At 32.3% G+C, this 24,673-nt stretch overlaps 1 protein-coding gene across 2 annotated transcripts in view; it reads right to left on the reverse strand.

The window, feature by feature from the left end:
- COG6 (component of oligomeric golgi complex 6) overlaps window positions 1-24,673 on the reverse strand; it is a 106,649-nt gene that overhangs the window by 21,222 nt on the left and 60,754 nt on the right. For both annotated transcript variants that reach the window (XM_031961974.1, XM_031961975.1), the window contains exons 12-15: window positions 20,300-20,391; window positions 18,700-18,817; window positions 3,626-3,757; window positions 3,090-3,257 (exon numbers count right to left, since the gene is read on the reverse strand). In XM_031961974.1, the coding sequence (XP_031817834.1) occupies window positions 3,090-3,257; window positions 3,626-3,757; window positions 18,700-18,817; window positions 20,300-20,391 (510 nt within the window). The remainder of the gene's footprint in view (window positions 1-3,089; window positions 3,258-3,625; window positions 3,758-18,699; window positions 18,818-20,299; window positions 20,392-24,673) is intronic.

The following is a 24,673-nucleotide window of genomic DNA, read 5'->3' on the forward strand; positions in this document are numbered from 1 at the left end:
TCAATTCCTTAAAACTCTATTAACTACCATCAAAAACCACTATTTCTAATTAGTTTTATAACTACATTTTATTATTTTATTTAATTTAGACGTCATAGAAAAGCTTAAGTGATAACCATTTGGTCTGTAGAACTAGTGTGAATGGTATAATAATTTCTAATGTTTTGCCTAACACTAGTTTACACTTAGATAAAAATATATCTGCTCTCTCTAACACCTCCTGTACTAGCTCCAGATCTTGAGAAGTACATCACATTATTTACAGTTCAGAGACTGAAATCTACATACTGATTATCTCTGTGCAATCAGAGAAGTTCTGTTCCGTTTTTCATAGTAAAATTCCGATCAAATGTGGAAAATACTTTTTTAATCTACCTATCTCTATGTTTGTATCAGAAAAAAAGATTTTATTTTAATCTTTAAAGTATTTAAAAACTCTAATTGGGAGAAACAATTTCCATTACATTAAGAAGTAATGTTGAGGAAACCAAATTATCACTCTTTGCTGATGATATGATAGTATACTTAGAGAACCCCAGAGATTCTACTAAAAAGTTATTAGAAATAATCCACATCTTTAGTAAAGTTGCAGGATACAAAATAAACCCACATAAGTCATCAGCATTCTTATATATCACTAACAAAACTGAACAGTTAGAGTTACAAAGATAAATTCCATTTAAAGTAACTACTGAGATCAACCAAATCATTTCTAATGGAGCAGTAATGAACTGAACTAGCTATACCCAGAAAAAGAACTCTGGGAGATGACTAAAAACCATTACATTGAATTCCCAATCCCTATATTTATGCACACCTGCATTTTTGATTTCCTTCACAAGCTAATTGTACAATATTTCAGAGTCTGATTCTTTTTGTACAGCAAAATAACGTTTTGGTCATGTATACTTATTGTGTATCTAAGTTATATTTTAATATATTTAACATCTACTGGACATCCTGCCATTTAGGGGAGGGGGTGGGGGGGGGGTAAGAGGTGAAAAATTGGAACAAGAGGTTTGGCAATTGTTAATGCTGTAAAGTTACCCATGTATATATCCTGTAAATAAAAGGCTATTAAATAAAAAAAAAAAAAAAAAAGATTCTAAAGGCAGAGCTCTTTTAACTATAAAAAAAAAAATAAATAAATAAAGTAACTACTGATTGTATAAAATATTTAGGAATCTATCTGCCAAGGGAAAATCAGAAACTTTAGGAGCAAAACTACAAAACAGTTTCCACACAAATTAAGTCTGATCTAACCAACTGGAAAAATATTAAATGCTCTTGGATTGGGTGAGCTAATATAATAGAGATGACAATATTACCTAAACTAATCTATTTAGTGCTATACCAATCAGACTCCCAAAAAACTATTTTGATGACCTAGAAAAAATAACAACAAAGTTGATATGGAAAAACAAAAGATCAAAAATTTCAAGGGAATTAATGAAAAAAAAATCAAATGACGGTGGCTTAGCTGTACCAAATCTAAAATTATATTATAAAGCAGGGGTTACTAAAACCATCTGGTATTGGTTAAGAAATAGACTAGTTGATCAATGGAATAGGTTAGGTTAACAGGACAAAACAGCCAATAATCTAGTGTTTGACAAACCCAAAGACCGCAGTTTTTGGGATAAGAATGCATTATTTGATAAAAATTGCTGGGAAAATTGGAAATTAGTATGGCAGAAACTAGGCATTGACCCACACTTAACACCGTACACCAAAATAAGATCAAAATGAGTTCATGACCTAGGCATAAAGAATGAGATTATAAATAAATTGGAAGAGCATAGGATAGTTTACCTCTCAGACCTGTGGAAGAGGAAGGAATTTATGACCAAAGAAGTACTAGAGATCACTATTGACTACAAAATAGAAAATTTTGATTATATCAAATTGAAAAGTTTTTGTACAAACAAAACTAATTCAGACAAGATGAGAAGGGAAACAATAAACTGGGAAAACATTTTTACAGCCTGATAAAGGACTCATTTCCAAAATATATAGAGAGCTGACTCTAATTTATAAGACATCAAGCCATTCTCCAATTGATAAATGGTCAAAGGCAATTCTCAGACGAAGAAATTAAAATTATTTCTAGCCATATGAAAAGATGCTCCAAATCATTATTAATCAGAGAAATACAAATTAAGACAACTCTGAGATACCACTATATATCTGTCAGATTGGCTAGAATGACAGGGAACGATAACGCGGAATGTTGGAGAGGATGTGGGAAAACAGGGACACTGATACATTGTTGATGGAATTGTGAACACATCCAGCCATTCTGGAGAGCAATCTGGAACTATGCTCAAAAAATTATCAAACTGTGCATATCCTTTGACCCAGAAGTGCTACTACTGGGCTTATATCCCAAAGAGATCATAAAGAAGGAAAAGGACCTGTATGTGCCAAAAAGTTTGTGGCAGCCACGTTTGTAGTGGCTAGAAGCTAGAAAATGAATGGATGCCCATCAATTGGAGAATGGCTGAGTAAATTGTGGTATATGAATGTTATGGAATATTATTTTTCTGTAAGAAATGACCAGCAGGATGAATACAGAGAGAATTGGCAAGACTTACATGACTGATGCTAAGTGAAATGAGCAGAACCAGGAGATCATTATATACCTCAACAACGATACTGTATGAGGATGTATTCTGATGGAAGTGGATTTCTTTGACAAAGAGAAGATCTAACTCAGTTTCAATTGATCAAGGATGGACAGAAGCAGCTACACCCAAAGAAAGAACACTGGGAAATGAATGTAAACTGCTTGCATTTTTGTTTTTCTTCCCCGGGTTATTTATACCTTCTGAATCCAATTCTCCCTGTGCAACAAGAGAGTGTTCGGTTCTGCACACATATATTGTGTCTAGAATATACTGTAACCTATTTAACATGTATAGGACTGCTTGCCATATGGAAGAGAGGGTGGAGGGAGGGAGGGAAAAAATTGGAACAGAAGTAAGTGCAAGGGATAATGTTGTAAAAAAAATTACCCTGGCATGGGTTCTGTCAATAAAAAGTTATTAAAAAAAAAAAAAAAAAAGAAGTAATGTTAACATTAATTTTACCTGAAATTGCAGCATTTCTAGACGTTTATCAGTAAATTCAAAAAGTGCTAATGTTGTCTTCATCATATACAAGGAGTTGACCATAAAAGTGGCCATGTCAGCTGTGCCTAAATTACTTGCTGATACAGTACACATCTGGAGCAAAGGATCTAAAACACATGATAAAACCTAAAAATTGAAAAGGAAATATATTTGAGAATTGTTTAGTTCACAAGCAAGTTTCTATGATCCTAGGCTGTGGGACTACAGAAACAGTATTTCAGTATCAATAAACAGAGAATGGAAATTATATAAGTTTGGAAGGAAAACTTCCAAAGATATGACATATAAAACTCAATATTTTTAAAAGTTAAATAATTGTATGGTTATTGAATAAACTTATCTTTTTAGTGACAACAAATTGACTTATTTTAGGGAAAACCAAATGATAAAAAGGTGCTATTAAAAAGTCTTTTGTTATATACATGCCATTAAATTGTAAAGAGAATATGCAATAGAAGTGCAAAATTAATAATTAAAAAGAATTGACAGCACACCTGAACAAAATCTGCTTGACGAGCATCTAATGGCACAACTGAAGAATCATGAGATGCCAAAACTTCACGTAATAATGCAAGTGTCTGACTTAGTGCAGAGCTTGGTCCAAGATCAGGTGGTGGGAGTTCAACCTGAAACATAAATTGCTCATCATTATTTATATTTATTCAGTAAACTTTAATGAATACAAAAAGATGTTAGCTCATGATAAAAATGGATTTTTTTAGATTTTAGATTAGCATGTTTAAGATTCACAATCTTAACATATCAATTATGTTATCTAAAATTTTATCAAAGCCACACATTTTGTTTTGAAATTTCCAACAATTAAAATGACAACTTTTAGATATCAATTTTTTATAGGTTACCATAGCCAAAAAAGGTTCATTATCACTCAGCCTACTGGTGATATGTCTCTCCATGAGTGGTTATGCTTATGCTCAGAAAACTGATTCAGCTGATGCTGAGTGAAATGAGAAGGACCAGGAGATCATTATATACTTCAACAACAATACTAAATGATGATCAATTCTGATGGACGTGGCCCTCTTCAACAATGAGATGAACCAAATTAGTTCCAATCGAGCAGGAATGAATTGAACCAGCTATACCCAGAGAAAGAACTCTGGGAGATGACTATGAACCATTACATAGAATTCCCACTCCCTCTATTTTTGTCCGCCTGCATTTTTGATTTCTTTCACAGGCTAATAGTACACTATTTCAAAGTCCGATTTTTTTGTACAGCAAAATAACTATTAAGACATGTATCCTTATATTGTATTTAATTTATACTTTAAGATATTTAACATGTATTGGTCAACCTGCCATCGGGGAGAGGGGATGGCGGGAAGGAGAGGAAAAATTGGAACAAAAGGTTTGGCAATTGTCAATGCTGTAAAATTACCCATGGGCTATAATTAAAAAAAAAAAAGAAAAAAAAAACTGATTCAGTCTGTTTGCTAGGCAATTTGATCAACATAGAAAGAACTCTGAAGGAGAAAAGGGTAAAGGAAGTCATCAAAGGACATTAAATACCCCATTCCAGAAAAAGAACTGGTGACATGACAAGTGTGGGGAATGATTCATGGAAGACATTAGTGACTTGCCAGTACTTTTGTGATATTAGGGAATAATAAGGAAGGCCTCTACTGTTTTTAGATGGACTCCTTTGATGAACTCCTAGGAAGAAGAAAGACAGAGATGAAAGTCATACAAGATAGGTGAAAATGAATGAGTTGCAATCTTCATCATTAGAGGGAATGCCCAACTTAATGGGATCACAGATTCGTTTTGTACTTTTTGTACTTTTACAAAGTAAAAGTTTTGAGTACTATTAGACATAATAAAAATATTTTAAATTAAATTAAAAGCAGTTCCGTCTATTTGTTAAAAGAATAAAACAAACCATTAAGTTCCAGAAAACAAAAGATATGATGAAGAAAATTTCTATGAATTGCAGGCTAACATTTTATTTCTGTTTTCATGGGAAATGAAATGGTGTGCTATTTTTTTTTTTCACTCAGCACAAAGCATAAGGAAACACAGCAGGTCGTTTGATAAGTGGGAAAGCCAAGTGCAAAAGCCAATCAATGATCATCAGGCTGGGATATATTCCTTTCCTCATTTTATCCCAAAATACTCATTCACAGAGAATATAAGGTATGGCACAGGAAGACACAGTTAAGATATAAATGCAAGCCATGTCCAATGAATACAAGCACTTTCTAGCTGGCAGATATTCTAATGCTCTTTAGGAAGGAAATAAGAATACATTAAAAAGATGAATATTAATTGTGTAATGTCATCAGTATAATAGAATCCAGACTTTGGAACTAGCTAAAATTGAGATCTTAGATGTGTCAATAGAAGTTAACAACTTTGTTCCTGGTAGTATAAGAATATATATTTTACAAGATTAGGCATATAAAGAAACCCTAAAAGAATCTAAGTTAATGATGTAATTTGGGTATTAAAAAAGTGATACATAAGTAATCCCTCAAAGAAATTTACTCATAAGTAATGTTGATCCCTGGCAGGAGACAACAGGAAGATTTATAATATTGGCTTTATATGACAAAATATATACTGAAACACACACACACACACACACACACACACACTTTGTTAGTACTGCTTCTCCACAACTTTTAATAAATGAAAGCTTATCATCTAGATTAATACTAAGGAGAATAGATGGGTAATATAGTTAAAATCTGTTATAATGACATAATTTCAGCAATTAAGATAAAAAATTTAGTCTGTAATTTTCCTATTCTTCTAAGCTACAAGATGTAAAATACTGGTACTTGGAAACCAAAAACTCATCCCTATCTCCATTTATATCTAAATTTTCCATTATTAATCAAAAGAGAATAATCATAGAAATTTTGTAGAGTAGGAAAAGGAAAGTATAATGGAATTTCATTTTATTCCTTGACTTAAAATGAAAATGTGAAAAAAAAAATCTTACCAAAGTAAAAGCATTGTGTAAATGATCTGGAAGATAACTGCTATTTGAATGAAGCTCATCCAATAAACTGTCATTCTACAGATTCCTTCTATAGTCATATGCACTTATTATGTACCATTTTATATTACCAGTACCAATATCTGTGACTTAACATTCTTTATATTAATATTTGGGGACAGTCTTTTCTAAATTCTAACTTTGCAACCAGGTGGTTCAGTGGATAGAGCTCTGGACCCATCCATAGACAAGAAGACTTGAATCCAAATCCAACTTCATATACCTCCTAATTCTATGATTCTGGGCAATTCACTCAATATCTGTCTGCCTATGTTTCCTCATTTATAAAATGGGAGTACTAATAACACATGCTGCAGCCCAACAACTATGGGATGATCAAGTAAGGTAATATTTGAAAAATAATGAAAACTTTAAAGTACTATACAACAAATGCTAGGTATTATTATAATATCAGTACTCTTTACAACATAGGAAATTAATAAATATTAACTGAATTAATAAATGAGGAATCAAAAATGTACATGGTAGGAATGGTGGCATTTGAAATGGCTCTTTGATGCATGACATATTGGAATTCTCTTCCTGGATCGCTGACTTGTTGTGACAGAGAGGCTTCCATAGCTCAATGAAAACTATGAGTTATGATAAAAGATGATCCACTGGAGAAGGAAATGGCAAATCACACCAGCAGCTTTGCTAAGAAAACTCCATGGACAGCATTAAACTGCTAAAAGATATGATACTGGAAGATAAGCTCCTTAGGTTAGAAGGTGTCCAACATCTAAGTGAGAAGAGAAGGACTGGTGTGCTAAGGGCTAGGTGCTATAGGTCACAAAGAGACAACAATTGAACAACAGCAGAGTAGAAAGAGGCTTATTCTCAGAACCCAGTCTATACTGGTTTTATATCCTGGCTCCGACACCGCAGGATAGAGACCTTGTACAATTTACTTTTTGGTTTTAACATCTGTAAAACAGGTTTATTAATACTTCAAAAATGTACTTCATGGTGTTATTTTGAAGAAAATGCTTTGTAAATCTTAAAATTCAATTCCAACAAGAAGGAAAGGGATGGATATGACTAAAGAAATCAGGGTTCTAAATGAGTTGCTGTTTCTTGAGTTGGGGAGGGAATATGTGTAGAAAAGAGAGGATATAGTATGCTTTTAAGAATAATAATAATTATAATAAACAACTCCCCCACTGTTATTTCCATGTGCATGGTACTACTAAGATGCATTTACTATATAGAATAAGGTTCCTTAGAAAAATTTTTAAAAGTTCTAAATTCTAATGATGTTTTTTGGCTTTATATTAGTATTTCTAGATATACCTCTCCCCACATGCTTCCTTTCACTGATACTACTATTGTAACAAAGGGAAAAAAAATGTTAAATTGACATACTAACTAGCTTAATGTTATATGTAATATTCTATACCCATAGCCCACTACTCCAAACAAGAGAATTGTATTTTTCTCTATCCCTTCTATAGAGAAAAAGTTGGCCATTACAATAATGCCAAATTCAGTTTTGTCCTACTATTCCTGTTTATATAATTGTGTATATAGAACATATTGTTTCCCTCATTCTGCTTACTTCTCTCTAATTCACTTCATATAAATTATGTCACATTAGTCTGAACCTTCCATTGCACTCAGCACAATTTCTTTATCCATTTTCTAACCAATGAGTACTAATATTGCTTCGAGTACACTGCTGATACAAAAATCAATGCTATGAATATCTGACTGAGACTTTAGAAGAGTTAGAGATGATAAGTGATAAGTTTTCAAACTTACATCTTAAACTGGACCTACAGTCATTGTTTGTACATCTAGGTGCATATGTATGCATGAGTGTGTGTGTGTGTGTAAAAACAATAATAAAGACAGCTTACTAGATTCCCCTTTCTATATTTGAAAAGCCGTATTTCCAACAAGTATGGATTTGTTTTCATTAGCTGTACTTGCTTTTCATTTTTTATGAGGCACTGGTAGGTAGGGAGGAAAACTCCTGTTACCTCTGTATTCAGTTATGTTTTAGGTTATTTGAATATGGTTAATACTTGAAGGAAAAAAGAGCAGAATGAGCCTGGCTCACCCCATGGCTCATTTGATAAATGTATTAGACAAGCTCTTCTAGAGACAGGGTCCTACTCTCAAGGCCCTGACTGGACTCTAAAAGACTATCCTAAAGCCCAGGAACTCACTCTTCTTCACAGGTGGCCATTGGCTGATAAAAACAAAGCTTGCTTATAACCTGAATTTGTGATTTACCTCAACTTTCCTGAATCAATCTCCAAACTCTTAATCAAGACAGTAAAAAGATTAACATTTGCTCAGGGCCAGACAATTACTGGACCAGAATTGGCCTTAACACAGAGCACATGTATCAAATGGGAAATTCTGTATTAATGCAAACTTTTTAATGAACACATAAAGGAGAAGATACATTTTCTAAGAAGAAATCGTTTTCTGTCAAAATTTTTATTTTTTAAAGGCTATTCTTTTTGGTACTTCTCAACCTAATTAAAAATTATAGATATCAAAAACACCTTTTTTTCCATTTGTGAGAACTAAAATTTGTTTGCCTGTAATAAATTACATTTTTTGATACTTAATAAAGCTAGAATTTTGGAAGAGGAATTAAAGTCATTCACAAGAAACAGGGGAAAAGGACTGAGTGTAGATCATAACACAGTATTTTCACTTTTTTTGTTGTTGTTTACTTGCATTGTGTTTTCTTTCTCATTATTTTTCCTTTTGGATCTAGCTTTTCTTGTGCAACATAATTATGGGAATAGGTATAGAAGAAGTGCACATGTTTAACATATATTGGATTACTTGTTGTTTAGGGGAGGAGATAGAAGGAAGGGAGGAAGAAAAAAAATTAAACACAAGGTTTTGAAAAGTATCAATGCACATGTTTTGAAAATAAAAAAAGTTTTAAATAAAACAAAGAAAAAAACAAAGAGGCACAGATAGTCTCGAGGATGACTTGAAGGAAATCCAAACTAAGTGTAGGGATTTTTTTTTTTTTGTCTGTGGATTCAATATGGAAAAAAAAAAACAGGGTAAAAGAGAAAGCTGCAGATAATTTGGAAAATGAGAATATCAAGATCTGGAGAAACAAAAGAAAAAATTGGTAAAGTATTTGAAAGTATTGTGGACATGACCTCCATATGTATTTGAATGAAAACATTATAATCTATCTTTTATCAAATTAAAATCAAAATATCCTACAAATGAGTTTAATTCAACCAAGAGCAGGCTGTTTACAATATAATTAATATTCCTAATAAATCATTTCCTATTCATTTTCATATACTGCCCTAAGTTGTGATACTAATTAATCCTGAATAAATATTTACTTTAAATTGCTGTTCTTTTTCTCTGTATCTTTCTGCTTCATTCAAATAATGCATGTAAAAAATATTTGTCAGCCCATTATGTTCAAAACACTTTATTAGCTGCTGTGGGGAAAACAAAGGTAAAAAGGATAAAAAGCCTGCCTTTTACAAACCTTCCAAGTCAGGAGAGCAAAGTGAGAATGAGATATAAGGATATAAAGAAGATACAGAGTGCTGTGACAGTTTAGGAGAGAATAATTCTGGGGGGACAGAAATCAGGGAAATACATCATTTGGTATAAATCTTGCCAGATGGACAGAATTTTAAAAATCAGAGTTGATTAAGGTAAAGCATGAGCACAGGAAAGCGGAGTGCATCTCAGAAGAGGTATAGGCAGTTCAGTCTTGCTAAGGGTCTGAAGTCCATGAAAAGAACAGAGGAATATGAGAGGAGGTGAAAATCTAAGTTTATATCAGGTTAATGCAATTCAACAAATGATGAACACCTACTATGTGGCTGTTGTGAGTTTCATTGCCTTTATGGAGCAAGAGTAAGTTTAGTGAAACTGAACTGGATCTTGAATAGAATAATATATTCTAGAGTCAAAATTTCTTTTCTGATTTTTATTAAAAAATGTTCTAAATAAAAAAATAGGAAATTTCACATCCAATTTTATTTTTAATCTTTTAATTATACTACATTAAAATAATATAAACAATAATCTTAAGTGGGTATTACTCTTTAATTAACAGATTAATACTAGAAGCTTAAAATTAATTCACAGGAGACTTACATGAACTGATGCTAAGTGAAATGAGCAGAACCAGGAGATCACTATATATACCTCAACAACGATACTGTATGAGGATATATTCTGATGGAAGTGGATTTCTTCTACAAAAAGAAGATCTAACTCAGTTTCAAATGATCAAGGATGGACAGAAGCAGCTACACCCAAAGAAAGAACACTGAGAAATGAATGTAAACTGCTTACATTTTTGTTTTTCTTTCCCGGGTTATTTATACCTTCTGAATCCAATTCTCCCTGTGCAACAAGAGAACTGTTCGGTTCTGCATACATATATTATGTCTAGGATATACTGTAACCTATTTAACATGTATAGGACTGCTTGCCATCTGGGGGAGGGGGTGGAGGGAGAAAGGGGAAAAATCGGAACAGAAGTGAGTGCAAGGGATAATGTTGTAAAAAAAATTACCCTGGCATGGGTTCTGTCAACAAAAAGTTATTTAAAAAAAATAATAATTAATGCACAGAAAATTGCCACAGATAGTACTATGGAGTTGGAAAGTCTTTATACAGGTAATCAAGGAGAAATTTAAGAAAAAAGACACTAAAATTTGCAGCAGGAGGTGAATGCAGAATTAGCTAACATTGGGTTTCTATGCTTCTGGAGTCTTTACAATTCTTTCCCTCCAAACACCTCTACTGAGATATCTCACCATAACAGGACTGTGGAGAAACACTTATGAATAATGTTTTTGGGCATATAGCACCACACTGTATTTTTAAACGAGATTACAGGATCCAGAATGTACAATTTAGAGTAGAATAAAAGTTACTTAAATAAACATTTTGTGGTTCAGTTTTCTCATTTATAAAATGGTCAAAGAATTCTAAACACTTCATAAATCTATAATCTATAGATTAATGAATATATGGTTATTTTGTTTATGAATAGCAGAGATGGCAATAGTACATTACATTTGTTAAAATGCCAGCAATATTAGATATTACTCATCTTAGTAGTAAAGCTTATATACACACAAAGAAACAAATGGAGTGTTATGAAAGAACATGTTCATTTTCATATTCTTATTATTAAACTATAAAGTTTATTACTTATTTTCTTTCACTATCTATTAACTAATGAAAACAGTTGAGGAATATTTAGTCTTTTTTTTAAAAAAAAAAAAAAACTATATTTGGAAATTATCCAAATGCCTGAATTTGGGCAAGGTCTTGTAAAGATTATATTTTCATTTGATTTAAGAGCAAAATATTAATTCTGAATTTATAGCACATTTTTGTAGCAGTTGCCTGATAAAATGCAAAAGATTAAACTTCATTACAAATTATATGAAAAGTTAAAGCAAAATGAAAGTCTTGATTCACTTAGATTATTACCATATGTGAAAGGGAAAAAAAACCAACCCATAAATGTCTGCTTTTCTTCCCTCCAAATTTAGTATAGTGTTAAAATTAGTACCATGGTATGGTAGGTTTAAGAGAAACCTTTAATAAAAGTTGGAAATGTTTTATCCCTGCTTTTTCTTCCACATTAAAATAAATATACTCTTCATTTCCTTTTTGTTTGTTTATCTTATAGAATGATCAGATGTCCTTATTATTTGTAAGGTAGGTCTACATCACATAGATAAAATTAGGTTCAACAAATAGCAAAAGGTATTAAGAATTATAGTTTTCAATCACTTAACACATTAATTTGGCTACTGATATCTATGAGATTTTTATCCATTGTCCACACAACAAATAAATATAGCACTGAAGGAAGTGTACCATATTAACCCTGACATTTTCATTATAAATGAAACTAGAAGAAAGAAGGAAGTTGTGACTAAATGGAAAGATCACTCACAGGTTCTCCTTGCGAAAGATAAATAAATTTTAGCATCTATTCAGAAAGCAACAAGAAACATTGTTTCATCATTTCCTGAGTCATTTGATCATCTGGTGTTGCCGTTCTCATGATAAGTATTTGCAAAAAGATCATTAAAATAATTGTAGCTTATGCACCAACATCTGTTTCAAAGGAAGGGAATGAGGGAGGAGGAGGAGAAGGAAAATATAGATAAGGAATGAGGAATGAGAGGCCAAAGACTTATTGACTACACACTCTTCCACCTACATATCATCAATATTTCCATTATGAAAAGAATTAGGTGGCACTAAATATGATGAACATTGAATAATATTTTAAAAAATTAAATAATATTTCAACAAAGAGGAAAATGATGATAGAGTTGTCATTCCCAAATCAGCTAGCAATCTGTATAGATCACCAACTTAGTAGAAGATCAAAACTGATACAAAACTAGAAGAATAAAAATGGGGGGAAAAAAAGTGACTTGACCTAATAAAACAAGCTATTGATGCTAAAAATAAGATAAGTACCAATTTATTATAATTTCACAGAGAATTTAATGGAAATAAATCAATAAGTCCAAGACATAAAGGACATACAAAAATGCTTTTGTTAGGAAATACCTGATTTACTTGCTGAGTGGAAAGTATGGCTACATCCTTGGACAAAAACAGTTTATGATATAAATTTGTTTGTAAAATCTTACAGAAAAGGAAAGTGGAAAGTTATGAATAATATCTCATAAAATGGAAAAAGAGTGGCAGGTAAAACTCTTAATGCAAAGAAAACTTGTTAAAAGCTCCAACTAAGTAATTATCTTAAGAGCATTTACAGAGGAAAGTAGAAATATGACAACAAATGGAAGAAGAAAACAAATCTGCAAAGATTTTCATATCAAACTTAAAAAACTTTCAAGGATAGCAGAGTTACCACATTTGAACACCAATATCTGTCTAAGATTTAGTTATGAGAAGAAGATTTAATTCTGAGAGGACAAAGATGGAAAAAGTACACATAGAGGAAATCTGTGTTAGAGGTGATGTAATTGTGAGTGTAGAAAGGTCAAATTCTGAGGAACCTAAAAATACTAAAAGGCATGAAAACACATCTAGGACTTTATTATTTTAAACAAAAGCAGCCAAAAGAATATCAGTAACTACTAAATCATGTGCTAATTTCCCATCTATACATAATTTTTATGAGAATAAGGTATATGAACAAAAGTTATATCTGATTAGAACAAGTAAGACTTTTATAAAGAATATTCCACAATCTTATTTACCAAAAAGTTGGTTTAAAGATGTAACACCTCTGTTCCTTTTGTTGACTATACCCAATGTTTGAGTTGCTCTGCTAGAACATAAGAGACTCTTACTAAATGCTTAATGATTGATTGACTAAAAAAAGTTTTGCTAAACTATCCACAAAGGAAAAACAAAATGAACAAAGAATTACTATTGTTCACATTCTGATGTTCAATAAAATGGGACAATCCTACAGAGTTTATACAGTAATATAATTATCATCAATAAATGAAAAGTTATTATAAAATATCTTATCAAAGATGTATCAAAGAAGCATACAAAAGAAAAGGGAAATGGATTATTTATGTGGAAAGGCTGAAGGATAAGCAATGACAGGCTAAAATATATCGTAAGCATCAGGTGAAAGAGAGAAAGATTCGGTAAATTCATTATATGTTCTCACAAGAATTAATCCAAGGACATGGACCAGAATCATACATAATTGTCAAGCAAATTCAAGGATTGTAAATTGCATTGTTGGAGGGAATACCAACAACAAACAGTTCACAGATGAACTTGGATATCTAAGTCAAAATCCTACTTAGGAATTTAAAAACAAAGAATAGGCAAGTCATTTGCTTTTGATTTTGCAGCAACTATGAGATTCCATGTCTATACTTCATTGCAAAAGTTTCAATGGTACACTGCACCTAATTTTAATCTTTATCTTTTAGTACTTCATTTACAGTTAAATTGAACCCAATTTTAAATTTGATTGTCTATAAGATGTCAAGATGTCAGCCTTGTAAATAAAAAGGACACCTAGAGGCCTAGCTGTACCAGATCTAAAATTATATTGTAAGGCAGCGGTTACTAAAACTATCTGGTACTGGCTAAGAAATAGACTAGTTGATCAATGGAATAGGTTAGGTTCAAAGGACAAAACAGCCAATAACTTTAATTATCTAGGTTTGACAAACCCAAAGACCCCAGTTTTTGGGATAAGAATGCATTATTTGACAAAAATTGCTGGGAAAATTGGAAATTAGTATGGCAGAAACTAGGCATTGACCCACACTTAACACCGTACACCAAGACAAGGTCAAAATGAGTTCATGATCTAGGTATAAAGAATGAGATCATAAATAAATTGGAAGAGCATAGGATAGTTTATCTCTCAGACCTGTGGAAGAGGAAGGAATTTATGACCAAAGAAGAACCAGAGATCACTATTGACTACAAAATTGAAAATTTTGATTATATCAAATTGAAAAGTTTTTGTACAAACAAAACTAATGCAGGCAAGATTAGAAGGGAAACAATAAACTGGGAAAACATTTTTACAGTCAAAGGTTCTGATAAAGGACTCATTTCCAAAATATATAGAGAATTGCCTCTAATTTATAAGAAATCAAGCCATTCTCTAATTGATAAATGGTCAAAGGATATGAACAGACAATTTTCAGATGATGAAATTAAAATTATTACTACTCATATGAAAGTGTTCCAAATCACTATTGATCAGAGAAATGCAAATTAAGACAACTCTGAGATACCACTACACACCTGTCAGATTGGCTAGAATGACAGGGAACGATAACACGGAATGTTGGAGGGGATGTGGGAAAACAGGGACACTGATACATTGTTGGTGGAATTGTGAATACATCCAGCCATTCTGGAGAGCAATTTGGAACTATGCCCAAAAAGTTATCAAACTGTGCATACCCTTTGATCCAGCAGTGTCTCTACTGGGCTTATACCCCAAAGAGGTACTAAAAAAGGGAAAGGGACCTGTATGTGCCAAAATGTTTGTGGCAGCCCTGTTTGTAGTGGCCAAAAGCTGGAAAATGAATAGATGCCCATCAACTGGAGAATGGTTGAGTAAATTGTGGTATATGAATGTTATGGAATATTATTGTTCTGTAAGAAATGACCAGCAGGACGAATACAGAGAGGATTGGCGAGACTTACATAAACTGATGCTGAGCGAAATGAGCAGAACCAGGAGATCATTATATACCTCAGCAGCGATACTGTATGAGGATGTATTCTGAAGGAAGTGGATTTCTTCAACAAAGACAAGATCTAATTTAGTTTCAATTGATCAAGGATGGACAGAAGCAGCTACACCCAAAGAAAGAACACTAGGAAATGAATGTAAACTGCTTGCAATTTTTATTCTTCTTCCCAGGTTATTTATACCTTCTGAATCCAATTCTCCCTGAGCAACAAGAAAACTGTTCGGTTCTGCACACATATATTGTATCCAAGATCTACTGTAATCTATTTAACATGTATAGGACTGCTTGCCATCTTGGGGAGAGTGGAAGGAGGGAGGGGAAAAATCGGAACAGAAGTGAGTGCAAGGGATAATGTTGTAAAAAATTACCCTGGCATGGGTTCTGTCAATAAAAAGTTATTAAAAAAAAAAAAAAAAAAAAAAAGACACCTAGCGTGTGAATGTTCAAAGACAGACCAAGGAAAAAAAAGAAAGGTACTTGTGATAAACTTTTTGGAAGAATTCTTAAAGTTTATCAAATATTTTTTATATTAAAGCTATCAATGACTTTGGGGAAACATACAGGGATGATTTTTTTTTAAAAAAAGAACTACTGTTACCATTTACTATTTACCTTGTTACTATGTTACTATTCATCTTTGGCCATCTGCTAAAAAGAGATGTTAAATTTATGTATCTGTGACAGGAAATGACTTCTGAAACTGACGTTAAATCAGCGTGCAAATCAACCAACAAGCATTTATGTACAACCACTATTCTACATTGTAAGGACAAAAAGGCAAAGAAAAAACAGTCCTTCCCTTCAAGGAGCTTCCATTTTCACTGGGGAGACACATGATAGATAAAAGATGATTTGGGGAGAGGTAGCAGTTGAGGGTAATCAGGAGAGCTCCATATAAAAGGTAGCCCTAGAGCTGAGTCTTAAAGATGATAAAAAAATGAAAGGATATGAATTTGAGGGATGGAACTTTTTTTACCTTTCCACTACTATAATCTTTCACTCGCTGAAACCTGGCTCCCTCCTAATGACAAAACTTCTCTGAACACCCTTTCCAGTTCTAGATATACATTGGAAAACTTCTTGATCCTCATTCTTCTTTCAGGCTCCTTCTCTCCCTTCAACATTCAGTATTTTCTCCTCATTTGAGACTTATTCGCTCTATATTTAATACTTGATCAAGATTCTGGTAGCTGTTATCTATAGTTCTCCAGGGTACCTCAATGAGTTCAGTGCCTGTCTCCTGGTTTTTCTGTGTTTTCCTTCTCCTGAAGCCACACTTGGAACATCAACATGCATGCTGACACCCTTTCAAATACCTTCATTTCACAATTCCTCAACTTACTCATTTCTCATAGCATATTCCTCCACTTCACCTCAGCTACACACAGAGAAGATAAGGAACTCAAGGTGACAGTGTAGAACTGAACACATGGGTGATGACAATATCAAGGAACTCTGAAGTTTCCTTATGTTAACATAATCTGTTTTCATTCCATCTTTCCTTCTGTCTTACAATCCTAAATCCTGTTCTTTTTGCTCCCTGGGCCTTCGAATCCCTCTACCTCCAAGTTCTTTCCCCACACCATCACTGCTGCCCTGGCTATATTCTCCCCCCCTGCCCATACCGAACCTTTGGGACATCGGTTCCATCTCTCTAGTCCCTCATTCTTCTATACTACTGCCAATCTTGCTTTGAGCCAAGCCACAGTCTTGGCTAACTTTCAGCTTCCTGTTTTCACTCCTACTCATGGACAAACCTAGAGAAAATCATAAATCCATGCTAATGGGCCCACTACAAATTTATATCATTACACAATCTTTTAATCTAATTTGATCAATTCTTTAACCTTCACTACAGCAGCCTTTCTAATGCTTTTCATTACTCCTCAAACCTCCCAAGGTCCCTACTTTACCATTCTCTATGCTAAGAACTCTGCTTTATAGAAAAAATTCAGGCCATTCATCAAGAATTCAGTTGGGCTATTAGGTGACACAATAGATAAAACACTGGCCCTGGAGTGCAGAAATCTTAAGTTTAGATCCAGCTACAAATACTTAGTTGTATCACATAACTTTTTTTGTCTCAGTTTCCTTAACAATAGAATAGAGATAATAGCTGCAACTACCTCTCAGGGCTATTATGAGGAACAAATCAGATTATTTTTGTAAAGTGCTTAGCCCAGTGCTTGGTGCAAAGCAGGTACTACATAAATGTTTTATTTCCTTCCTCCCTTCTCCCAGAAGAGTTTCTATTTCTCCCCTTCTTATCGTCTCATAACTCAGATCCTTTCTATCACCATCTCTGCCATGAAGAAGTGACCAATTCTTCTCTTTGTCAAAGTTAACCTTCTTTCAACACAATGACTTCAGTCTATCCCATCTTCTCTTACAGATTTCCCTATCATCCCACTCTTGCATTATAATTTCAATCTCTCTATCTAATGGCTTCTCCCCTATTGCATACAAACCATGGTCAACCACTCACCGAAAAAAACTCTCACTTTTGAACTATTGTCGCTTATCTCACCTCTTTTTTGTGGCCAAATTTCTTGAGAAGTTTACCTATTATTGGTGCCCCAATTTCCTTTTCCCTTATTCTCTTAACTCTATATTTTGAGTTCCTCACCTTATCATTCAACTGAAGTTGTTCTCTCCAAACTTACCAGTAATCTTTTAATTGTTAAACCTAACAACCTTTATCATCTTCACTCTTTTTGTTCTCTTGGTAGCCTTTGACAATTTTATCATACTCTTCTCCTTGATTCTCACTCATATCAAGGTTTTCATTAAACTCTCTCCTGATTTCCCTCCCACTTTTCTGACTACTACTTCTTAGTCTACTTTGCTAGATCTACATCCCACTAATCCTGGCTGTCCCTCAGGGCTCTGTCTTGGGGCCTCTTCTCTTCCCCCTCCATACTATTTCACTTGATCTCATTATGTCTCATGAATTAAACTGTTAACTGCTGATCATCTTGAGATCTACTTATGTAGCCCTAATGCCACTTTGAGCTCATATCATATCATATCTCAAAATGCCTAGTGAACGTCTCAAATTAGAAGTTTTAAAAGATTTCATTGGGGCAGCTAGGTATCACAGTGGATAGAGCACCAGCCCTGAAGTCAGGAGGATCTGAGTTTAAATTTGACCTCAGACACTTAACACTCCCTAGTGTTAACAGCTTCGTAGCTATGTGACCCTGGGCAAGTCACTTGACCCTAATTGCCTTAGCAAAAAAAAAAAAAAAAAAAAAATTCTTCTAAAAAATTCAAATAAGACAATTCATGTATTACATAAATAACATATTGACACATTTAAATCAATAATTCAAAGACATACCTTATCCATTAGTTTACTTGCATGAAGACTCAAGCTATTGAAGAATATTTTTTTGCTTAGCAAATGCATTTCTTCAATGGTGGTCAATAATGTGGTTGCACTGTTTCCTACAATACCACTGAAAAGCAGAGTATTTAGTCATTTTCACAAAGTAGTGATGGACAATGTTCAGCTATCAGAATATCAGATGCAATTTTTTTTTTAATTGTATATAATATAATAAAGATGTAAAAACTAGGAATGCAGAGTAAAAAATCAAGGAAAGACTTTTTTTATTATTTAAAGATGACTAAAACTATGGTGATCACTTTCCTTAAATATTTTATCAAAAAAGGCCTTAAATATTTTATATTATCCTTTATGCAAAAAAAAAAAAATTGTGTATATCCTTTAACTCCTTAATTTATCAAAAATTAAAAAAAAAAGACAATTGGAGCTTTGTCAAAAAATAGGAAAAAAAATACTACTAAGCATCAAACTTTTTGCATTTTAGGGGTACAGTATACCCTGCAATTCCAGAGAATATTACTTGCTCTAAGTTTAAAAAAGCAAAGCTGTTAAAATGACACATTTTTCATTTTTAGTTATCAATGAATAAATGCACTCACTAAGTATTGATAAGATATAGTGACTTCACTATTTTAGAGCATTAAGAGTGGACTAACTATCCATCCATAACAAAACTCTAAATCTCTGACACTTTACCACAGTACTCTAAAACTGGAGACAGTTCATGGTTATTTGGTTTAAGGAAAAATGAGCTAGTTAAGCAAAGGGAAGGTTAGGTTCCATATTCCTGCACTACTACTGGCATGTTCAGCAATTTCTTTTCTTCTATACATAAAGGTAATAGCCTTTAAAACAACAATATTTTTAATCTTTAAGAATATACCCTTTGTATTGACATTTGAAGGTTCAAACAACTTCGTTGGCTATCAATATCTGATTATTTAAGAAATTACAATTATTTGTTTCACCATTCTAGCATAATATTTATGTGTAACATTTAATTCTTTATGACAAATTAGATGGGCTGAATTTTAGATTAAGACAAAAATATAACCTGACATTTAAAAACAAAACCAAAACATTATAAAGGTGTCCTGCTATATAATATATAAAGAGTTTTGTAAAATATCATATTAATTTTACTTATTATTATCATGTGGTTGATTTCACCAATTTGAAAATATAAATTTATATGGTATTAGAACTTAAATTTTATGTAAAGGGGGGATTTAATCCAAATTGTAAGTGATCTAATTACATTCAAGAAGTAGTACAAGAGATATTGTTAAGGAAATGTGTTATTGGGAAATCATGGTCAGGTAATGCAAGTGAAATATTATAAATGCATAATCATTAAGTTCCACTCTTATCTTCAATGTGTAAATGGAGTAATGAAGAGATCCCAACATTGTGTTAGATGGATCCTTTTTTAAAGACCTACAGGAGAACCTGCTAGTCAAGAATTATACAAGGTGACAAAGGCCACTACATACATGAGATACATGGGATATGTGCTAATGGAAGAAATACCCATGTTGATGACAATTACAGGCATATTTCAATAGTTACAAAGTACAGTGATTTTACTTACCTAATTGTATGGTGATAAAATTTAAGAAGATTGGAAATTTTATATAATAAAACTGCCCCAGGCTCAGCAACTATTACTTGTTCAATTCGGACCTGTTGAAATATTAAAAGAGCAGAAAGGTGCATGTTTTCTAAAGATACAACTTTATATCCTTAATAATTTACATTATAAAATAACATTGAGAAAAGTGAATGTCATATTTTAAAGTTGTAGAAATAGAATGGAAACTTGAAATAATTTGGAGGATACTAAGGTATGAAGAAGGGAAAAAAAGCAGGTGTACTTCATAATGATTGCATTCTCTACAGAATTTGGTGTGAGACTGTTGTTGCTAGAAATAGCAATACAATGAGATCATTTCATGGATTAGCACCAGAACACACTGGATTTCAATTCAACAGTGAATAGCAAAAGCAGCTGCTAAATCCCTAAACTACAACAGATGATCATTGGCAATACATTACAGTGACTCCAAATATCTGGAAATTATGAAAATATTTTTGCCCTGTAATTATTACACCTGATTCCTTCCTTCTTCCTGTTAATAATGACTAATCAGAGATTAGGGAAATGCATGTACCTGAAATTAGCAACATTATTTTCCCAATAATTGTAGGATTATCGATATAAATTAAGACAGGTCAAAATTTACCTCTGTATCAAGAAGTTGTCTCTGACCTCCTCTAGAATTCTAATCCATAATGTTCTTTTCCTTATATTTCATTTCTTCAAATTTTGAGTAAAATCTATACCAGATAAATTTATACTAGTATCACGTGCTGGTTTATTTGTCATTATTATATAGTTTCCTATATGGTTGTGCTTTGTCTTCCTAACAAGATAATAAATTCTAGGACATTTACATAAATACATATATATATTTATACACATATATCCATATGTATGGATACATATACTTGTGTATGTATTTTTACATATATCACATATTAAGAGTTTTAAGCACAAAATATTTAGCAAATGCTAACAGATGTTGAAATGCATATAATATTAGGTAACTGTCAGAGTACATGTCATACTCTAAACAAAAAGAGATCACTTAAAGTTAAATGTCATATATGTATTTATGATCTTATACAAAGAGATAGCTCAAAATTATTTGTTAGGGAAATGCTACTAACTCATATTAATGAGGTCATAGGATTGATACATTTACTACTGGTAATATGCAATTGTAACATAAATAAGCATCATAGAAAGGCTGGGGTAATAAGATGCATTTTAATTTTTAAAATCATTCTTTCCATAGTTTAAACCTAAACTAATTTCTCTTAGAAACCGTGGCTAAGTGTCTGTACTGATATTCATGACTGATTTACACTGTGATACATTTTAGAAAAGTGATATTTTAAAGTTTGGTCTGTTATATTCAAGCTCACAACCAGTATTATGTTAATGTTCACAAGTACAATTTGGCCTAGCAAGTTTATAGTAAGAATCTGGCTATGTGAAAACCAGAATTCTTAAGATTTCTAAACACTTCTAAACTGGAACTAGTATCCCACAACTTCCCCAAACCCCACTCCTTCTTGCCAAGTTTTTGATGGCAAAGAAAAGCACACAGCAACAATGAATATACTGTGATAATTAAAAAAATCAAACCTAATGTGCTATGGTACTTTGGCTGCCTCAGAGGATTTTATAGGATTTAGAGATGGAAGTAAGCTTGATGATTTCCTGGTTAAACACCACCTCTAAGAAACAAGGAATCTAAAGCTGAAAATGGTAAGGTGACTTGTCCAAGGTCACAAAACAATAATCGATAGAGCTGGGATTCAAACCAGGACTTCTGGGTTCAGATCAACTGCACAAGTGAGAGTTCACCCTACCTAAAATTGGTTAGTCTACTACATGAAAGGAGGTTCTGGCTGCTGAAATCTGTATACATCCAGCCTTTCATGCAAAAGAGAGAATAAAAAGGAAAAGTTAAAAAAAAAAAAAAACTGCGGGAAGAACAGTGGAGATTAGAAACTAAGGGGGTCACTAGGAACAATAAGCAATAGAGATAAGACAGTAGTTTTCAGTAGAGATAAGAAACAAAGATCAGTAGACAAAAGAAGCTGTGATAGGCTGAGTCACAGATCTCTCAACAAAGAAACAATAACACACACACACACACACACACACACACACACACACACACGCATACTATTCTTGGGAGACAAGTCACCATCATGTTATATTACAGAATTCTTAGTGATAAAATTGTTTATGAAGTTGGAAAGATCTTAGGAATATCTTGTTTACTTTGTATTTGCTCTTCTTATTACCAAGTAGAAAAACTGCTTTTCTCTGATAAGTAAATGAGTTGGCTTTTCTTGACTTTATTCTAATATAGTTTCTCAAGATAATTCCCTGTGTCGTCAACATTTTGATTTCCTGCTTTTGTTTTGTTTTTCATAGGATATGTACCCCAAATTTTAATTTTTGATTTATTATTTTTTAAAAGTTTAATTGAGGCTTTGTTTTTATATCAAAATCATCTCAGAATTTCCTGCTCTTGTCCCTAACTCTACCCCACTTTGTACTTAACCTTTTAACAAAGAAAGAGGTTAAGCAAAAATATCCAATACAATCATTACATCTAACAAAATATTATCAATATATTCAGACCTAGCTATAGACCATTGCTGTTTTTCAATTGTTCAGAGTTTAACTTCTTTTGAGTGACTTGTTAATTTTTATACAAGTGTAGTTTTTGTGTTATATTGTCCTTTGTTTCTTACTTAAATAGTTTTGAGTTAATTGATTAGAAAGTTCCTTCCAATGATAGACTGCATCCCATTCATACCTGTTTATTCTTTTCATTTCTTTACACACAGTAATATTCCACTACATTAATATATCAAGGATTTTCTAAATATTCTCTAATCATTATATATATATATATATATATATATATATATATATATATATATATATATTGGTTCTAATTCTTTGACCTCCTCAAAACATGCTGCCATGAACATTTTGGTTTTTAGTGAATAATTCTAAATGTCAATCATGAATAATTCTAGAATAATGTTTGAGTAATTAATAATTGCACCAACAGTACATAAGTGTGCCTGTTTTCCCATAGCCCCTTCAACAATGATTTACTTATTGTTGTCTCTGATAAAACGGGAAGTGTAAGGTGAAAACTCAGATTTGTTTTAATCTGCATTTCTTTAAATATTAGTGGGATAGGTTATATTTCTATATAATCATAATATATGCAATTCTTCTAAATATATATATACATAATATATGCAATTCTTCTAAAAAGCTATTCATATTCTTTGACTATACATCAATGCCTTAATGTTTTCCCAGCCCTTATTAAATCCAGATATGACAATACAGAGATATGATAAATTAATCCCACTGAATTTCAACAGATTAAGATATTTAGAGAAACGTTCTCAATATTTTGGTGTTCTGTAAAGAATTTATGGAAAAATGTATTCAAGAATTTGTATAGAATGAGAAGGTATGGGTAGGTTACAATCTTCACGGATGAAGAGCATTTTCACATTACTAAAGTGAAATATTCATCAAATTTATCTAAAATTGAATCACTCATACATCATGGAATTGCAAGTTTAATAAATATAGAGAATTTTAAAGTACAAAAAATACTATGAAAATAGAAAAATTACTATCAATATAAACTGGGATAAATGATTAAGGACTAAATACATTAAAAGAAAAAGAAGATATTACTTTTATTTCAACTGGTTGAGATAGTACACTGATAGTATTAGAAATTCACATATGATAATGCAGTATAAAAAAGTTCCTAAAATAAGGAAGGCAATACAATCTATGAGCATCATATAGGAATGAAGGATATAATAATTTTTAGGTCACTAAATATATAATAAACAATTTAATTTGAAGTAAACTTCTGCAAACATCTGCTGGATATCCTCTAGAGTATGTAAGAAATGCCATAATGTCACATGGAAAGATTTAAAGTTCTTTCTCCTCTGAAAAATCTCCTCAAATAGGGAAATAAGAGGAGTAGCTCTTTTTTCATTTTATAATAGAATGTATTTTTTACTGTCTATGTAACCTTTTAACACGATATATTAAAATTTCCTGAGGAGACATTGTGACATCTGACATCTGCATAAGTAGATATCCAGATTTAGAAACTCAAAAAGGATAAAGTGGAATGCAAGTATTTAAATATATTTTTAAACTGAAGGCTCCGGGGTGCAATTTTTTATTTAAGTAGTATCAGTTACTTTATACGTGCTTAACATTAATAAGACCTTTCATTGTTTCACTACATTTCTTTATTCAAAGTGTTTAGAAGGATTCACAACAAGCCTTTAAAATGGAAATCCAAATGAATAAGGTAATATATTACTT

Source organism: Sarcophilus harrisii, chromosome 3 (assembly GCF_902635505.1).
Source record: "Sarcophilus harrisii chromosome 3, mSarHar1.11, whole genome shotgun sequence".
Lineage (NCBI taxonomy): Eukaryota > Metazoa > Chordata > Mammalia > Dasyuromorphia > Dasyuridae > Sarcophilus > Sarcophilus harrisii.